Below are 18,921 nucleotides of genomic sequence, written 5' to 3' on the forward strand. Positions count from 1 at the left end.
ACCCATCTGGACAAGAGGAATACCTATGTGAGAATACTGTTCATCGACTACAGCTCAGCATTTAACACCATAGTACCCTCCAAACTCGCCATCATGCTCGAGACCCTGGGTCTCGACCCCGCCCTGTGCAACTGGGTACTGGACGTCCTGACGGGCCGCCCCCAGGTGGTGAGGGTGGAAACAACATCTCCACCCCGCTGATCCTCAACACTGGGGCCCCACAAGGGTGCGTTCTGAGCCCTCTCCTGTACTCCCTGGTCACCCACAACTGCGTGGCCATGCACGCCTCCAACTCAATCATCAAGTTTGCAGACGACACTACAGTGGTAGGCTTGATTACCAACAACGACGAGACGGCCTACAGGGAGGAGGTGAGGGCCCTCGGAGTGTGGTGTCAGGAAAATAACCTCACACTCAACGTCAACAAAACAAAGGAGATGATTGTGGACTTCAGGAAACAGCAGAGGGAGCACCCCCCTATCCACATCGACGGGACAGTAGTGGAGAGGGTAGTAAGTTTTAAGTTCCTCGGCGTACACATCACAGACAAACTGAATTGGTCCACCCACACAGACAGCATCGTGAAGAAGGCGCAGCAGCGCCTCTTCAACCTCAGCAGGCTGAAGAAATTTGGCTTGTCACTAAAAGCACTCACAAACTTTTACAGATGGACAATCGAGAGCATCCTGTTGGGCTGTATCACCGCCTGGTACGGCAACTGCTCCGCCCACAACCGTAAGGCTCTCCAGAGGGTAGTGAGGTCTGCACAACGCATCACCGGGGGCAAACTACCTGCCCTCCAGGACACCTACACCACCCGATGTCACAGGAAGACCATAAAGATCATCAAGGACAACAACCACCCAAGCCACTGCCTGTTCACCCCGCTATCATCCAGAAGGCAAGGTCAGTACAGGTGCATCAAAGCAGGGACCGAGAGACTGAAAAACAGCTTCTATCTCAAGGCCATAAGATTGTTAAACAGCAGAGTGGCTGCTGCCATACATGTAAAAAATGTATCACTAGTCACTTTAAACAATGCCACATAATATAATGTTTACATACCCTACATTACTCATCTCATATGTATATACTGTACTCTATACCATCTACTGCATCTTGCCTATGCCGTTCAGTACCATCACTCATTCATATATCTTTATGTACATATTCTTCATCCCTTTACACTTGTGTGTATAAGGTAGCTGTTGTGAAATTGTTAGGTCAGATTACTTGTTGCATTGTTGAAACTAGAAGCACAAGCATTTCTCTACACTCGCATTAACATCTGCTAACCATGTGTATGTGACAAACACAATTTGATTTGATTTGTAGGTACTACTCCTTTCTTTCTATAAAATAATGTTACGAGTGGTTTATTTTGGCTGCATGATGCCCACTTAGGCTGCGGTCAAGTGGTTCCACCTCTTGACGTGCTCTGCATTCTTGGCACAACTCCTAGTCACTATTCCACTACCTAATAACTCACAACAACCCTGACCTGTCTTGTACAAGCCACTAAATTAACTCTCCTGTTGACTGTCACGCCAAGCCTGCGAAAACATGTCCTACCATTATATTTAATTTCAAACCCTGGTATGTCTACTTGGGGAAAACCCACCTTACAAAACCCACCTTCTCAAGTCTTCGTCAATGGCAATTTCATGGCATTTTTGATTACACAGCAGAGTGCTGTGATATCACATAATCACAAGATAGCATCGCGGAGACAGAGGAACAACAGCGCCAAGGCTCTGTTTGCAAAACACACATCAGCTGGTTTGTGCTGTAATGCCTCTCATCTGATAACACGTTTCCAGCGAACATGACACATAAGCTCACCAGGATACGCAACTAGACTCACATTCAAACTAGTAGAAATGCATCAGGAAAAACTATTACCAGACCGGACAGCAACACCTCATAGGAATACCAATCTCATGGGGATATGGTCCGTTCTCATGTTTGTGCAGTTCATTCTTACAGTTTGCAAAAACCTAGGCACTGAGAAAACCTTCTCAAGAAACATACCTCAAGTCGGAGAAAAACAGCCAACATATGAGGCACATGCACTCACCTTTTTAAGCCAAGTGAAATGCTTATAAAAGTCAATATCACTTTCCATGTTGTCGGCCCATTGCTGCCTGAGATTATTTTGGGTTATTGTGCTCTAGAGAGCTGCAGCCTGGAGAGGAGAGGCTCTAGCTGGCCCTCTATGTGCTGCTCGGTGCTCCGCTGCGTTGTGATAGGATTTATTACCCAGACTGCAGCCTCACAGCTCCCCTCCTCACTCCCCTCCTTGACGTGGTGAGACAACCGTCCAAATCTTTCCGCCGAGAGAGAGCGAGAGAGAAATAGAAATAGAGAGTGAGAAAGAGAGAGACGTCTGCTGCAGCAGCCAGTCACCTCAACATCTGCTGTGACTGAGACGGAGGACCCAGGCAGCCCAAAGAGAGCAACAGGCTCTGTCAGCCGAGACACAGACCATGCCAACTCTCAACTCTCTTCTCTCTATTTTCCTCTCGCTCTCTTATTCCCTTGCTCTCCTCAACGGTATCGCCCCTTCTCTCTTTTCCTCTCTTGCTCACTCTTTCCTCGATGGTCTCTCCTAAACGGTCACTCCCTCCCCTTTTCTCTCCTCTTATTAACTTAAAGTCACAACGCAAGCCTGAACTGAACAAGACTGTGGCTTAAGATGAGAGGGAGCACCATTAAAGACACATACACACCCCTCTCTCTCTTCTCTCTCCTTATCTCTTTAGACTAAGCAATGAAGCAACAGCCCTCCTACCATTAGCCTTAGGTCCGACTGGAAATCATTATCTGGACCCCCCATTTCCTGTGTATGGGATCTTTCTCTAAAACAAACTCATCCCCCTCCTCACTGAACCATTTGGCTGCCTCTGACAGTATTCATGTACACACTTCAAAGAGCACAGTCAGAGACAGAAAAACACAGGGGGGGGGGGTGACATGTATGTAGGGAATGCTGCAACTTGTCTCTTCTTCGCAGAGTGTAATTAATCATGGGTTACAGCCAGTGAGGCTCAGACTCAGACTGTTTGTAAACTCGGTGTCAGACAGATGGTGCTCATTGCAGAGCTTGACTGAGTAAAGTAAGTAAAAAAGTGAATTAGACTTAGAGCACAGTGTGGTTGTGATGCACGTTGCCTTTAATGTATTTTGTGATCCTATGTCTTAACACCCTACAGTTTTGTTACCATTGTCCAGATCTCTCCTCTCTTTTCTCCCTTAGTCACAGGGATGGATGGGGCATCAGAGACATTTGCACATGGGTCATTCCACTATGTAGGTGCTTTTTGAATAGTGTAACTTTTTATTTAATCTTATTTTAATAGTCTGTCTATGGAAGCCCTAAAGCCCAAGGCAAAAAAAAAAGAAAGTAGACTGTTGGAATGATCTTTTTCGAATGACTTAGTGTCTCATTTGAGCGACTTAGTAAAAAAGAAAACATTTATACTAGAATTTCTTTTTACTTTTACTTAGTCGTTCAAACGAGATACTAACACATTCGAACAGGATACTAAGTCTTTTGAACAGCTCATTATTAGGGATGTTGTCACGTTCGTCGTATGAAGGAGACCAAGGCGCAGCGTGGTATGCGTACATTCTTATTTATTTAAAGAATGAACACTGAACAAACTAACAAAATAACAAACCGAACCGTGAAGCTATACAAACTAGTGCTGACAGGTAACTACACATAGACACAATCCCACAAACACCAAAGGGAAATGGCTACCTAAATATGATCCCCAATCAGAGACAACGATAAACAGATGTCTCTGATTGGGAACCATATCAGGCCAACATAGAATTACAAAAACAGAGATATCTCAGGTCAGGGCGGGACAGATGTAACGATTCACTGATACGCATCGGTCCCCGATTCAAATGTTTAAGATACAAGTGCATTGGGCCATGGACCCCAAACCAATCCAATTGTAGCAGGTCCAAAAAATCTATTCAAACGTTACGAATCGCCAGTTCACAAAAATGTTTTGCTCATATTACATTATTTCTACTTTCCGAAAATACCTAATCTTTTGTGACAACTGATGCGTCCTCTGCTTCATTGAACTGCAAATAACTGTGTTGACAGTCATCGATCTACAAGTAAGTTTGCATGCCGAACAACCCCAGGCAATATCAGTAGCCTAGTCAAACTGCACATTGCGCCCAGCTTTGCGCACTGTACTCAGCTTCGTGCGCTGAGCAACGAAAGGTAGGCAGCCTGTTCCTGATCTTGCACATCTGGCACCGTTAGCATTCAAATTCTAAAATGGCTTGCGTAATATTAGGCTTTATTAGTTGAGTGACAACATATGTCATTTGCTAGATTATTGTTATCTATGCGCTGTTGAAAATGGTGTTTTACCGGAATAAAATTAAGCTACCATTGACAGAACTCTCATCTGGCTATAGCTGCTGAACGGGGCTTACAATAGATTTTATTTTGATTGTTCATGGTTCCGCATCAGCAATAGTTTTGGTAGTTTTGCTTTAAACAATCAGTGTACAGTATATGGTAATTTTTAGATACACAAGGTAAAGTTGATAATGTCTTAACGAGGACAGGGATCACTTTTGCGAGGTAAACTGCATGTCCGTAGGGAGAGGAGAAGATCACTCCGTAAAAACTTCTAAACGGTCAAAACCATTTGACTTTGAGATGGGGGTGAAATCCAAAGTTGTGCTATGTATTCATTGGCTATGTCATATCTCATTTGTAAACGATAAATATTGATATATTACAAGCTCAAACACATCATCTGCAAAAATTACAAGTTAATCAGTGGGTGATGGTGATTTCAGAACCAAAGTGGGGGGTCAAAACTCATAGGCTACATTGCAAACTTTTCAAACTAAAACGTATCGCACCTGTATTGTGTCAGAGCCCATGTATCTAGATACTGTACGTAATGAATCGTCTTGAAATGGAAACATGCACATCCCTAATTATCTTGTTCAAACGACTCAATTTTTTTTTGTCTAATTAGGCCTAATTTGTTGGAGCACCAGTTTTGCTTGTCAGGCTAGGCATGCTAGGCTAATAAGAGGTGAGGATAAACTAGATGAGCTGGAAAAACTACTCTCTTCGATGAAAGTCCAAGCACTCTCCCAGTGTTTCCCCAGTTTAAGAATCGAGACATTTGCGCATGTCCAGTCAGGACCAAACCTGCCCAAACGTTTTCCCCCTGGTGCATTTTCCAGCTGGCATTTGCATTGCCTTCATTGTTGTTTTCCTTACTAATAATTACTTTGGACATGTGTGTGTTACTATCAAAGTACAGTACCAGTCAAAAGTTGGGACACACCTACTCATTCAAGGGTTTTTCAAAATGTTTACTATATATTGTTTACTATATTCTATATTCTACTGTCAAATAATAGTGAAGACATCAAAACTATGAAATAACACACATGTGACCAAATAAAGTGTCAATTATCAAAATATGAGGTAATTGATGGTAAGTCTTCACAAGGTTTTCACACACTGTTGCTGGAATTTTGGCCCATTCCTCCATGCAGATCTCCTCTAGAGCAGTGATGTTTTGGGGCTGTTGCTGGGCAACACGGACTTTCAACTCTCACCAAAGATTTTCTATGGGGTTGAGATCTGGAGACTGGCTAGGCCACTCCAGGACCTTGAAATGCTTCTTACGAAGCCACTCCTTCGTTGCCCGGGCGGTGTGTTTGGGATCATTGTCATGCTGAAAGACCCAGCCACGTTTCATCTTTATTGCCCTTGCTGATGGAAGGAGGTTTTCACTCAAAATCTCACAATACATGGCCCCATTCATTCTTTCCTTTACACGGATCAGTCATACTGGTCCCTTTGCAGAAAAACAGCCCCAAAGCATGATGTTTCCACCCCCATGCTTCACAGTAACTCAGTATTCTTTGTCCTCCAAACACAACGAGTTGAGTTTTTACCAAAAAGTTATATTTTGGTTTCATCTGACCATACGACATTCTCCCAATCTTCTTCTGGATCATTCAAATGCTCTCTAGCAAACTTCAGACGGGCCTGGACATGTACTGGCTTAAGCAGGGGGACACGTCTGGCACTGCAGGATTTGAGTCCCTGGCGGCATAGTGTGTTACTGATGGTAGGCTTTGTTACTTTGGTTCCAGCTCTCTGCAGGTCATTCACTAGGTCCCCCCGTGTGGTTCTGGGATTTTTGTTCACCGTTCTTGTGATCATTTTGACCCCACGGGGTGAGATCTTGCGTGGAGCCCCAGATCGAGGGAGATTATCAGTGGTCTTGTATGTCTTCCATTTCCTAATAATAGCTCACCCAGTTCATTTCTTCAAACCAAGCTGCTTACCTATTGCAGATTCAGTCTTCCCAGCCTGGTGCAGGTTTACAATTTTTTTTCTGGTGTCCTTTGACGGCTCTTTGGTCTTGGCCATAGTGGAGTTTGGAGTGTGACTGTTTGAGGTTGTGGACAGGTGTCTTTTATACTGATAACAAGTTCAAACAGGTGCCATTAATACAGGTAACGAGTGGAGGACAGAGGAGCCTCTTAAAGAAGAAGTTACAGGTCTGTGAAAGCCAGAAATCTTGCTTGTTTGTAGGTGACCAAATACTTATATTCCACCATAATTTGCCAATAAATTCATTAAAAATCCTACAATGTGATTTTCTGGATTTTTTTCTCTCCTTTTGTCTGAAGTGTACCTATGATGAAAATTACAGGCCTCTCTCGTATTTTTAAGTGGGAGAACTTGCACAATTGGTGGCTGACTAAATACTTTTTTGCCCCACTGTATATAACAATATTTTGGAGGTTATTTCATTTTTAAAAAGTGAGCGATTGTAATCTGAATAAAGGCCAAAACATTTATTTCTGTGTTTAGAGGGAGAGGAACGCTGGGCCAATTGTCCGCCGCCCTATGGAACTCCCAATCACGGTCGGATGTGATACAAAATAATACTTTTTGTGGTATAATTTGTTTTGTCTTAGTTGTAGTTTGAACATCTTGGCCATGTTCTGTTATAATCTCCACCCGGCACAGCCAGAAGAGGACTGGCAACCCCTTATAGCCTGGTTCCTCTCTAGGTTTCTTCCTAGGTTTTGGCCTTTCTAGGGAGTTTTTCCTAGCCACCGTGCTTCTACACCTGCATTGCTTGCTGTTTGGGGTTTTAGGCTGGGTTTCTGTACAGCACTTTGAGATATCAGCTGATGTACGAAGGGCTATATAAATACATTTGATTTGATTTAGTTAGTTGTAAAATCGCCTAAACAAACTGCGCTATCAATTTAGGAGTCTACAATCTCACCATGCTCCACCAGCAGATCGACGTGCCTAACATTTGCAATGGCAGATATACTTTGGAGGAGATGGGAAACGTTGCCCATGCTACGTTATTGGGTCACGTGGTGCATTCTGGGCGATTCTGGGACTTGGATTGCTCTCTTTCAAGGAGAGAATGGGAGTCTATTCGGAGCTAGCTCAAAAATCCAACGTTAGCACAAATTTTGTCAACAAGAAGTACAACATTACACTCCTTTTCCGATATGTGAGATAATTAACTAGTTATCTGTAATATCGTATTGCTTTGGAATCGTGAACACGATTGGTCGACAGTCTGCTGGGTAGGGTGTCATACGTTCCTGCATTTGTAGGATTCCTACCTCCTTTCTATAATATCTCTGGCAACGGCACCATACAATGCACCCTGGACTAAAGAGGCAGACAAATAGGAAAAATCGTGCTAGACCCTCTGTTAACCTTTTCATGTGTGAGTTCCAAATATTTTAACGGTCGCGCCAGATTGAGTTATTTTATGTACTGTTATATAAATATTCATACACATAGCTCATATAAACAAAGACATTCCGTCGTAAGAACACATACACCCAGCCATAAGACTGACCCCCTCTTCCTTATATAAACACACATCTCATCTCCCTCTAACTGGCCGGTCCCAAGAGCAAAGAACTTTTGCTGTGCACCAATGGGGCCCGCTCTGGCTAGAGCAAGGCCCGCCTCCAACCCTCCGACCAGTCAAGAAGACCGAAACGACAAGACTCCACCTACTTTATTCTATGTATAAAAATGTGTGTAACCATTGTATAGGCCTCTTTTTCACCTGGCTCCTTGCCGAGTTATGTGAACTAGGTCCGTGCACGTAAAACTGCGGGACAAGATATCTCTGACTCATTAAAACTGTCTTTTGTTACAACTGAAATCCACTCTGTCCAGCGTCCGTGATTTGGTCTCAACTCTCCAGTATTTGAACACTAACAGAATTGGTAGCAGAGTTTGGTTGTTCTTGAATTCGATCTATTATAAGTTAGTGTGAGAGGACGAGACTGATCACGGCTAAAAAAATCAGACGGAAGAGTGACTTCCCCAGCCATTCATCTTGCCTCAGGAAATCTGATCGGAGCGCTCTATATAAAGGTGAGCAGAGCCCGTTATATCGAAATCTGCATATTGTATTATAGCCTAAACCAAATTTTGATCAGAAAGTACTGGGCGTGAGTATGAATCGGTGCCCAAATTTTTTACATAAGAACCTAAGACATTGATCGGGGAGATCTTGTTTTGCTCGTTTTTATTTTTATTTGTATTTTTATTTTTTATCAATTGGCCTATTATTAGAAGTGTAGTATGCATGTAAAAGTTCCTATTAAATAAGTGTTTACTGTTTAATTGGTTTTGTTTGGAAGTGTAGTATGCACGTAAAAGTTCCTATTGAATAAGTTCTAAACTGTTTAATTGGTTGTGTTTAGAGATTTAGTTAATTAATAGATCGACTGAATCTGCATGTAAAAGATCCTATTGAATGAGTTGTAAACTGTTTAATTGGTTATGTTAGAGGTGTAGTCGAGTAGATACAGGATATGTAAGTTTGGCGTTCCACAAGACAGAGATCGGGAATGATGTGGCTATTGCACATCAAACAATAAACATAATATGAACCAGAGTTGACATTCCATGATTTGGAGATGGGGGAAATTAAATTGAAAGAAACGTTTGTCGCGGAGTAGGTTGGGATACGTAACTGGGCTATTAGGCACACGTGCTGAAAGACAAAGCCACCTTAGTATCGAATGGCCGTGCAACTTTGACAGCAGCCGGGCTGGAATACTGATTTTCGTTTTTTTTTCATTCCTGTTGATATTGCCTAAAGTTTAAAATTATTCTGACAATTGCTATAGAATCGCTGGAATTTACTGATATAAGTTCATAAAGGAACTTACTGAATTGTTTCTAGAAAGTATTTAAATAAGCCGCCGAGCTTAGTACAGACTTTGTTTTACAGACGCCAAAAGCTACACACTGATTTTGGGGTTTTTCTATTCTATCCATATTTCCTAAATATATAGAATTATTCTGACAATTGCTATAGAATCGCTCGAATTTACTGATATAAGTTCATAAAGGAATTTACTGAATTGTTTACAGAAAGTATTTAAATAATTCACTGAACAACTCTTAGTTGTCTAGAAATTCTATCTATATTTCCTAAAGAGCTAGAATTACTCTGAAAATTGTTATAGAACCGCATATATTCACTGATATATTGTTCCAAAAGGAAATCGCAGAATCATTTATAGAAAATACCTAAACGAATCGCTGAACAAATTCAAATAAAATACCGGTGAAATACACACGTGGCGGGCGTCACATACTGATAACCCCCTTTGTCTCGACCAGGGACAGGCTAAGCATACAACGATAGAAATAAACAACACATAGTAAGGATTGAATATACCTAAATAACGCATTATACACATTATCAGACGACTTAGATAAAATGTCTGCAGCCATCACGCCCAAACAAATGATTGCAGTAGAAACTCAAGACCAAGGGGAGCAGCCAGATAACACTCAGATCGTGGCACAGACTGTCTCTCAGATGATCCAACAGCAGGCAGCCCCACCACCCCATTACCCTCCCCCACAGCGGTATATCCTGCAACGGCAACGGGCTCAACGAGGCCCCTACACTGGACCATACAGAGGGGGAAACTACCAGTGGTATAACTGCGGAATTCCCGGTCACCATGCCAGATATTGCACGAAACCACTCTCCCCGCAGCAACAGCAATGGAGAGGAAGAGGATGTGGAGGGGCACCAGGAAGAGGAAGAGGACCCTCTCCTAGACACATGCAGCAGGAGCAGCAAGATTACAACCAACCCTCCCACTTCAACACCTGATCACCCAGTAAGAATGATGAGGATGCCACTCCTGCCGATGACCACACTGTCTGAAGCCCAAGAAGTGTACTGGCTAAAATGCCTACCCACAGGGCCTGCCACCCCTCACATCCAGTTTAAGTTCAACCAACTGAAAGCTCAAATCTACACTCTGCACCCATATAAGACTCCCCAAGCTGAGATCCATTGCACACTCAATGCAACAGAAACTGATGACTGCCTCTACACTGCAGACTGGGACGAAGACATGATGCACCTGACCCCACCTATCAGGTGTTGTACCATTGGGTGTGGCCCAGAGGGGGTGGCAGCACCGGTCATCCTACGATCAAGGAACCTCCATGCACCCCTGGCCTGGACGGCTGAAGCATCAACAGCCATAGCACTCCTGAAAACAGATCTATCAGCGGCAGCAGCTCTGACTGCACCTGACTACAAGAACAAGTTCCATTTGGATGTTTCTGAAAGGGAAGGATTCACCTCATCCGTCCTATTCCAGAAACAAGAGGGGGAGAGAAGGGTCTTGATGTACTACTCTTCAAACTTGACCACATTGAGGTAGGACAGTCAACATGCTCCAGATACGTTGCTGCAGTAGCAAAAGCTATTGAAAAAACAGCTCACCTCGTGATGGCACCCTTCAATCAGCCATCATCCCTCAACCAGCATCGGCCAAATTAGCTGAAATCATTGGATTGACGCAGGTCCTCATCAGAGGAAAAGGAAAGACTGAATATCTATACAGACTCAGCCCATGCCCATGAAGCAGGCCACACTGATGGACCCAGAACTTTTATGAGAAACACATGGCCACACACACGAAGGCAAACTAAAGACCCTCCAAAAAGGCCTCGCACATCTGGTGGCACCCTCACATAAAAAATATGACTGACTTATTTTATGACGATGATTTATTTTGTGATGAATGCAATGGTTGTGACAGACCGAAACGACAAGACTCCACCTACTTTATTCTATGTATAAAAATGTGTGTAACCATTGTATAGGCCTCTTTTTCACCTGGCTCCTTGCCGAGTTATGTGAACTAGGTCCGTGCACGTAAAACTGCGGGACAAGATATCTCTGACTCATTAAAACTGTCTTTTGTTACAACTGAAATCCACTCTGTCCAGCGTCCGTGATTTGGTCTCAACTCTCCAGTATTTGAACACTAACAGAATGTGATGTCAGAATGCACTCTGCTCCAAAATGTGATTATTACGCAACAGTACAGTTAACACGCGCTTCCTGCTAATTATCTATAAGCGGTTTCAATTTGTAAATGTCAAATTATTTAACAAGTTGCATTTTCTAACAACTGTTTGAATTAAGGTGTGTTCTGCCTCCTCATTAATTCACATAGAAGTTGCCCATTTCAGCATTGCGGACAATTTATGTTTGAGGCTTTACTGAGCCGGACAAACTTCTCTCTCCGAGGAGAGCCCATGCACTTCACTAATGTTTGCGCAGATCAAGTCTGCAGACAGTCGCGCAGTCTGGCACGAATTAGAACATTTTCTGGCTGCCACTTACATTGCCTTCCTTTTTGTTTTCCTTACAAATAATAACATTGGACATGTGTGCGTTCCTATCAAAGTATGTTCCTTATTTTCTGAATATATTAATGTTGTTTCTACTGTAGGCGTATACAGTATGTATGCACAGTTGAAGTTTACATACACATTAGCCAAATATATTTAAACTCCGTTTTTGACAATTCATGACATTTAATCCTAGTAAAAATTCCCTTCCTTAGGTCAGTTAGGATCACCACTTTATTTAAAAAATGTGAAAATGTCAGAATACTAGTGGAGAGAATGATTTATTTCTGCTTGTATTTCTTTCGTCACATTCCCAGTGGGCCAGCAGTTTACATACATTCAATTAGTATTTGGTAGCATTGCCTTTAAATTGTTTAACTTAGGTCAAACATATCAGGTAGCCTTCCACATGCTTCCCACAATAAGTGAATTGTGGCCCATTCCTCCTGACAGAGCTGGTGTAACTGAGTCAGGTTTGAAGGCCTCCTTGCTTGCACGTGCTTTTTCAGTTCTGCCCATAAATATCTATAGGATTGAGGTCAGGGCTTTGTGATGGCCACTCCAATACCTTGACTTTATTGCCCTTAGCCATTTTGCCACAACTATGGAAGTATGCTTGGGGTCATTGTCCATTTGGAAGACCAATTTTCCGACCAAGCTTTAACTTCCTGACTGATGTCTTGAGATGTTGCTTCAATATATCCACATAATTTTCCTCCTCATGAAGCCATCTATTTTGTGAAGTGCACCAGTCCCTCCTGATCTGAGTGGGGAGGGGAAAACTGAAACTTGGTGTTATTGACAGAGATTATTTGAACTCTCGTTCTCATTGGTTCATTAACAAATGTACCCCTTGCTGAGATCACCAGGCAGGCCAAAACTCCATCCCACCAAAACAGGCAACAATTTCAGTCTGTCTTTTCAGACAGTTCTTACACTAAAAGGGCATTATCATAATTTAACAGTATTATTCCAACCTCATAATGTGGAAATATACACAGAGTGTACCATTCATTAGGAACACCTGCTCTTTCCATGACATAGACTGATCAGGTGAATCCAGGTGAAAGTTATGATCCCTTATTGATGTTGCATGTTAAATACACTTCAATAAGTGAGGATGAAGGGGAGGAGACAGGTTAAAGAAGGATTTTTAAGACTTGAGACAATTGAGACATGGCTTGTGTATGTGGGCCATTCAGAGGGTAAATGGGCAAGACAAAAGATTTAAGTGCCTTTGAACGGGGTATGGTAGTAGATGCCAGGTGCACTGGTTTGAGTGTGTCAAGAACTGCAATGCTGCTGGGTTTTTCACACTCAACAGTTTTTCACACTCAAGCAGCCTCAGGCTGCACAGCTGTTCTCTCATCAAGTGATCATATCTTCACCCATCAGACTATTCTCATTTGAATCTTTACTAATATGTCAAATTAGCTTGGATTTAGAATGGCCCATTATCAATGGGCAGGAACAGGGGCAGGGGAAAAATACATGTAATCTGTATGCACTCAAATAGCGAATGGAGGCCGGTCAATTTTTCAATGATGCCTGACAGGCTACTTCGATTTTATAGCTGAGCTGTGCTTAATATGAGCAGCTGCGAAATAAATATAAGAACACTTATTTCACTCCATGCATCAACCACTATTTGAGGAGAATGCTCTCGCTGCGCGACAGGTGATATTCCACCCAAACTCTGTATACCATGGGCTCTCCAACCCTAAACCTGGAGCTACCCCGTGCTTAATTCGTTAGTAATATGTTTTCGCAACAAAATACATTTCACTAAACAGTTGACAGCCCTTCTGCCTGCTCGAGAAAGGAATAAAGGGGAGAGAGGAGGAGATGGAAATGCATGGTGGTGAGAAATTCTGTGTAGCTAAAGTTAATGTGCCACCCAATTAATTATGAAAATATTTTTAAAAATCCCTATTACTAGGCTATTCAGAATGCAATACAAATTCACTATAATTATAGGCTACCTGTAAGCAGGCCTGCACAATCAATGAACCATCAGCATCGCCTAGGGCTCTCTCCCAGAATCATGGATAGACATTTTACATAAGGTAACCAGTCCACCCAGTATGCATAATAATACAGTCCACACTCAAAGGCGATTACTAAAATGTGTTTAATTTTGGAGTATCGGCTAGACCAATTATGCACCGAAGACATCTTAAATCAGTTTTGTTTTATGTTTTTCTGCTATGGGTAATGTGCAGTAGGCTACGTTTTGTATAACTGCACAATCAATTCTTCAAATTGATCATCAACGTGAGGTGAGTTATTAAAGGACCATGCTATTCTGATGATAAGTGTCAGATGTGATTTTCTATTGCATTTGCATTGATGTCAGAGTGGTTAGAGGGACAATAGAGCCCTGACTACCAGACCATTAGGACCTGACGGAGGGACAACAGAGCCCTGAGTACCAGACCATTAGGACCTGACGGAGGGACAACAGAGCCCTGAGTACCAGAACATTAGGAGCTGACGGAGGGACAACAGAGCCCTAAGTACCAGACCATTAGGACCTGACGGAGGGACAACAGAGCCCTAAGTACCAGAACATTAGGACCTGACGGAGGGACAACAGAGCCCTAAGTACCAGACCATTAGGACCTGACGGAGGGACAACAGAGCCCTGAGTACCAGAACATTAGGACCTGACGGAGGGACAACAGAGCCCTAAGTGCCAGACCATTAGGACCTGACGGAGGGACAATAGAGCCCTGACTACCAGAACATTAGGACCTGACGGAGGGACAACAGAGCCCTAAGTACCAGACCATTAGGACCTGACGGAGGGACAACAGAGCCCTGAGTACAAGACCATTAGGACCTGACGGAGGGACAACAGAGCCCTGAGTACCAGAACATTAGGACCTGACGGAGGGACAACAGAGCCCTAAGTACCAGACCATTAGGACCTGACGGAGGGACAACAGAGCCCTAAGTACCAGACCATTAGGACCTGACGGAGGGACAATAGAGCCCTGACTACCAGAACATTAGGACCTGACGGAGGGACAATAGAGCCCTGACTACCAGAACATTAGGACCTGACGAAGGGACAACAGAGCCCTAAGTACCAGACCATTAGGACCTGACGGAGGGACAACAGAGCCCTAAGTACCAGACCATTAGGACCTGACGGAGGGACGATAGAGCCCTGAGTACCAGACCATTAGGACCTGACGGAGGGACAACAGAGCCCTAAGTACCAGACCATTAGGACCTGACGGAGGGACAATAGAGCCCTGAGTACCAGACCATTAGGACCTGACGGAGGGACGATAGAGCCCTGAGTACCAGACCATTAGGACCTGACGGAGGGACAACAGAGCCCTAAGTACCAGACCATTAGGACCTGACGGAGGGACAATAGAGCCCTGAGTACCAGACCATTAGCAACCTGATGATCGTTAGTTTTTTTAACCTTAAAAATGAATCACTAATCACAGGAAATAAATACTTATCTTCAGAAATGACTGTCAAAGCAACACAATAACTAGGGCTTTACAACAGGGCTCAAAACTGTGACCAAAACACTCGCATTTGCGACCCTTTGACTTGGCAGTGCAATTTGTATTTATGATTTATTCAAACTGCATTGTGCAATTGACCAAAAATGTACCATATGAAAGTATCTGCCTGTCCCTGTTTCACTGTCGGCTGCTGTGTGAGCGAGCAACTCTCTCTCCCTACTGTGCGCATGGAGGAGTGGTGCATTCTAATAAGCACGACCAAATTACCGTTGCTCAAAATGTAATTGCGGGACAAATACAGTTATCAAAGAAACTACTGTTGTTCTAGTTACAGAGAGGAGAGTCACACCTTCCTGTGAGTATTTCATTTATTTCTCTCAATACTGAGTTGATGGCACCACTTTACCACCAGAGTAGTAGTTTCTATGTGGTCTATATTAAAAGGCCTTTCATTTACTATAATATGCTTATACAATTCAATATTTGTGCCCAGTTTCTACTTGCAGCAGTTTTTTTTTTATCTCAATGTCAAATCATTCTGTGTAACAATTTAACATGATTGTTTTCAATCAAAATGGTAAAAAAAAGAAACAGAAAAAGCTTCTTAGCAAGAGGAATTTCTCAAGATTTGCTTTGCTAGGACTGTCTGGGAGTAGTCTGAGTGAGGAAAACAGAAAACTAGCTGTTATTGGCAGAGGTTTGGAACTGTCTTTCTTATTGGTCTATTCACTAATTTACCACCTAGCGATGTCACCGGGCAGGCCAAAACTCCATTTCTGAAGTTTCAAGTTTCACATTAAAAGAGCATTATCATAATTTTCACAATTTCACAGTATTATTTCAACCTCATATTTTGGAATTATATATAAAAAACTATATATAGAAAAATCATGTTTTTGATTGCACTGGGCCTTTTAAATATCAAAGGGACTCAAAAGGCACTCATTTTGTGGAACGACCCACATGATATGTCATGTCCTGAACCACAGGTATGGCTCAACGACAGCCAAGAATGCATATATATATATTTTTGACATTTTTTATATTTTTTGGAACTTATGGCACCTGGTATTCCCAGGCGGTCTATCGTCCCAGTACTAACCAGGCCTGACTTTGAACTGGCGTGTTCAGGGTGGTATGGCTAATCTCTACAACTACTGAATTGGCTTGGGAGAGGCAAAGGTCGAGTCATGCGTCCCCCAAAACATGACCCGCCTGGCCGCCTACTTCTTATCACACTGCTCGCTTAACCCAGATGTCAGCCGCACCAATGTGTCAGAGGAAACACTGTTCGACTAACGATCGGAGTCAGCTTGCAGGCTCCCAGCCCAGATGCAAGGAGTCACTGGAGCACGATGAGCCAAGGAAAGCCCCACCGGCCTAACCCTCTCGTACCCCAGACGGCCAATTGTGCACTGTCCTATGGAACTCTCTGTCACGACCAGATGTGACAAATCTTGGAATCGAACCCTAGGCTGTAATGGTGCCTCAGCACTGCGGTGCAGTTCTTTTGACCTCTGCGCCACCCAGGAGCACAAGAATGCATACATATCATGAGGGATGCAAATCATGCAAACGTCATCAGGCTCAACAAGAAAACAGATTTGGTAATCCATCTTGAGTGCATGTGCTCTGATCATATTCCCAGCCCTGCTATGGAACTGCAACAAGGAAGTGGAGTGCTCCAGTGACTCCATTGCTACAGAGCTACACTCACTGCTTTCAGGGCTTGAAGGGGCTGACTGTGCACTCTGTCCTGCACCTGGCTATGTTGACTGCTGAGTCGGACAATCACCAGGATAACTCTTTCCCCCCCCCCCATCTCTCTTTCAAACAATCCCTCCTTGTATAAGTCAAGGCAACAACTTTCCCTTTAAGGCAAAATCTTCAATCTCGTGCTTCTTCTGCGCCAGACTTGACCCCTGTCTTACTGTCTGACATTCTCCGATCGACAGACAATAGCTTCAGGTCAGCGATAGCGAGCATCACAGGGTCTCTCTTCTTCCTGCCAATAACATACGGAGGGAGCTTGATCCTATTTCCTCTGTGGAGGGAATCAGTTCCTCAGAGAGCAGTGTGTTTAGTTTAATGGAGGAGTGTGTGTGTTTAATCGTGCTCTGGGCCAGTAGAGATGGGGGTCTCAGTAGAGAGACTGTATAGCGTGTAAGACCCCTGCTGAATAGAAAAAGCATTAGCCTCTCCGACTCCGAGAGAGGGGGAAAAAAGAGCCTTTCATTGGCCTCTTAGCCCCGGCAACAGGTTGTTTACTGCAGCCTCGGCCAATGACAAGACATTGTATTCCATAACAACGTCAAACATTCACGTCAACATTCGGCCACAATGAACAAAGCCCTGGCTCACAGTAGCAGTATCATCATGTGCTTGTCATTTCCTAAATATGATCCAAATATGTAAAGTGCCTGCATACCCTCGTAGACCTGGTCATGATATTCACAGCCAACAATAAAAACAAAAAACTAAGAAACATGCGTGACATTCCCAAATAAATCTATAGACTAAGAGCTTGATGTGCTGCTCCAGCTGAACAGTGAACACATGAAGAATTGATTCAGACTTACCCCCTAACACCCCAGAGTGCTTCAGCTGTGCTTGAGGTGACCAGACAGAGAACATACAGAGCTAACAGAGGGAACGTAGAGTGAGTAGAGAGAGGGAAAAAGTGATTGTGTAGAGTAGGAGGAAAAGAAGAGGGGTGATTAGAAAGAGGGAGAGTGGAGAGGTTGTGAGTAATGCAGAAAGAGGGGACAAGGCAGGAAGTTGAGTTCAGCCCTATTAGGAGTCTCTGAGGAACACGTTGACTCTTTTAAACATGGCCAGCCTTAGTCCCAGACACAGCCATGCTAAGATCTAACAGCACCCAGGAATAGTTGTAGGTCTGTCTAAAACTCATACACAGCAGCTGCTGCTGCAATGAATCAACCCTCTCTCCTTCAATGTGATACAAAGAGAGAGAGAAAAAAATTAAAATTGAGAACCTGCCTCAATTGGAAGTAAATAAGAAGTTGAAATGTTCCACATAATATTATTCATCCTACTGACCCAAGATGGCCTGTAAACAACTGTGATAACATTCTGAGCAAATAATGAATGATGCTCATCTATATTATCTGTTTATAGCCTATATATAAATATATGTTGTTAGACAAAGGAAGATGACGATGGTTGCTAAAGATGGTTGGCGAAGGTAATGGTTGTTTTATATGGTTGGCATAAGTAACGACTACTTGAGATGGTTGGCATAAGTAATGGTTAATTGACATCGTTGGCAGAAGTAATGGAAAAATACAGCATTTCCGTAGACCCAGGTGTGCTTCCTGCTACTCACCGAGACCCTTTCTGAGTACCTGTCCATGTCAAACCAGTCCATGAGCATGTGAGCGGTGCTGCTGGGGACCTGGGCCCTCAGGGTGTCCCTCTCCTCCTCTCTGGGCTGCAGCTCCAGGGCCAGCCTCAGGTCCTCAACCAGCTGCAGCACCTGCAGGGGTCCCGCACTGCCCGGGGAGCCCAGCTCAAACAGGCCGTTGGTGTACTCGGCTGCAGCCTTGGAGCCTGCCAGGGACAAAGGACAAAGAGTCATTATAGTGGACAAGATATGTACTATCAGCGCATATACATATCGCAGTATCAGACCCACTCAGCTCCCTTCTACACGTCCAACCTACAGGAGGG

The 18,921-nt window shown here is 43.5% G+C and overlaps 1 protein-coding gene across 1 annotated transcript in view; it reads right to left on the reverse strand.

The window, feature by feature from the left end:
* Positions 1–18,921, reverse strand: part of LOC139407772 (liprin-beta-2-like) — a 91,508-nt gene that overhangs the window by 65,361 nt on the left and 7,226 nt on the right. The window contains exon 2 of the mRNA XM_071151635.1: positions 18,578–18,801. Within this exon, the coding sequence (XP_071007736.1) occupies positions 18,578–18,801 (224 nt within the window). The remainder of the gene's footprint in view (positions 1–18,577; positions 18,802–18,921) is intronic.

Source organism: Oncorhynchus clarkii, chromosome 1, assembly GCF_045791955.1.
Source record: "Oncorhynchus clarkii lewisi isolate Uvic-CL-2024 chromosome 1, UVic_Ocla_1.0, whole genome shotgun sequence".
NCBI lineage: Eukaryota > Metazoa > Chordata > Actinopteri > Salmoniformes > Salmonidae > Oncorhynchus > Oncorhynchus clarkii.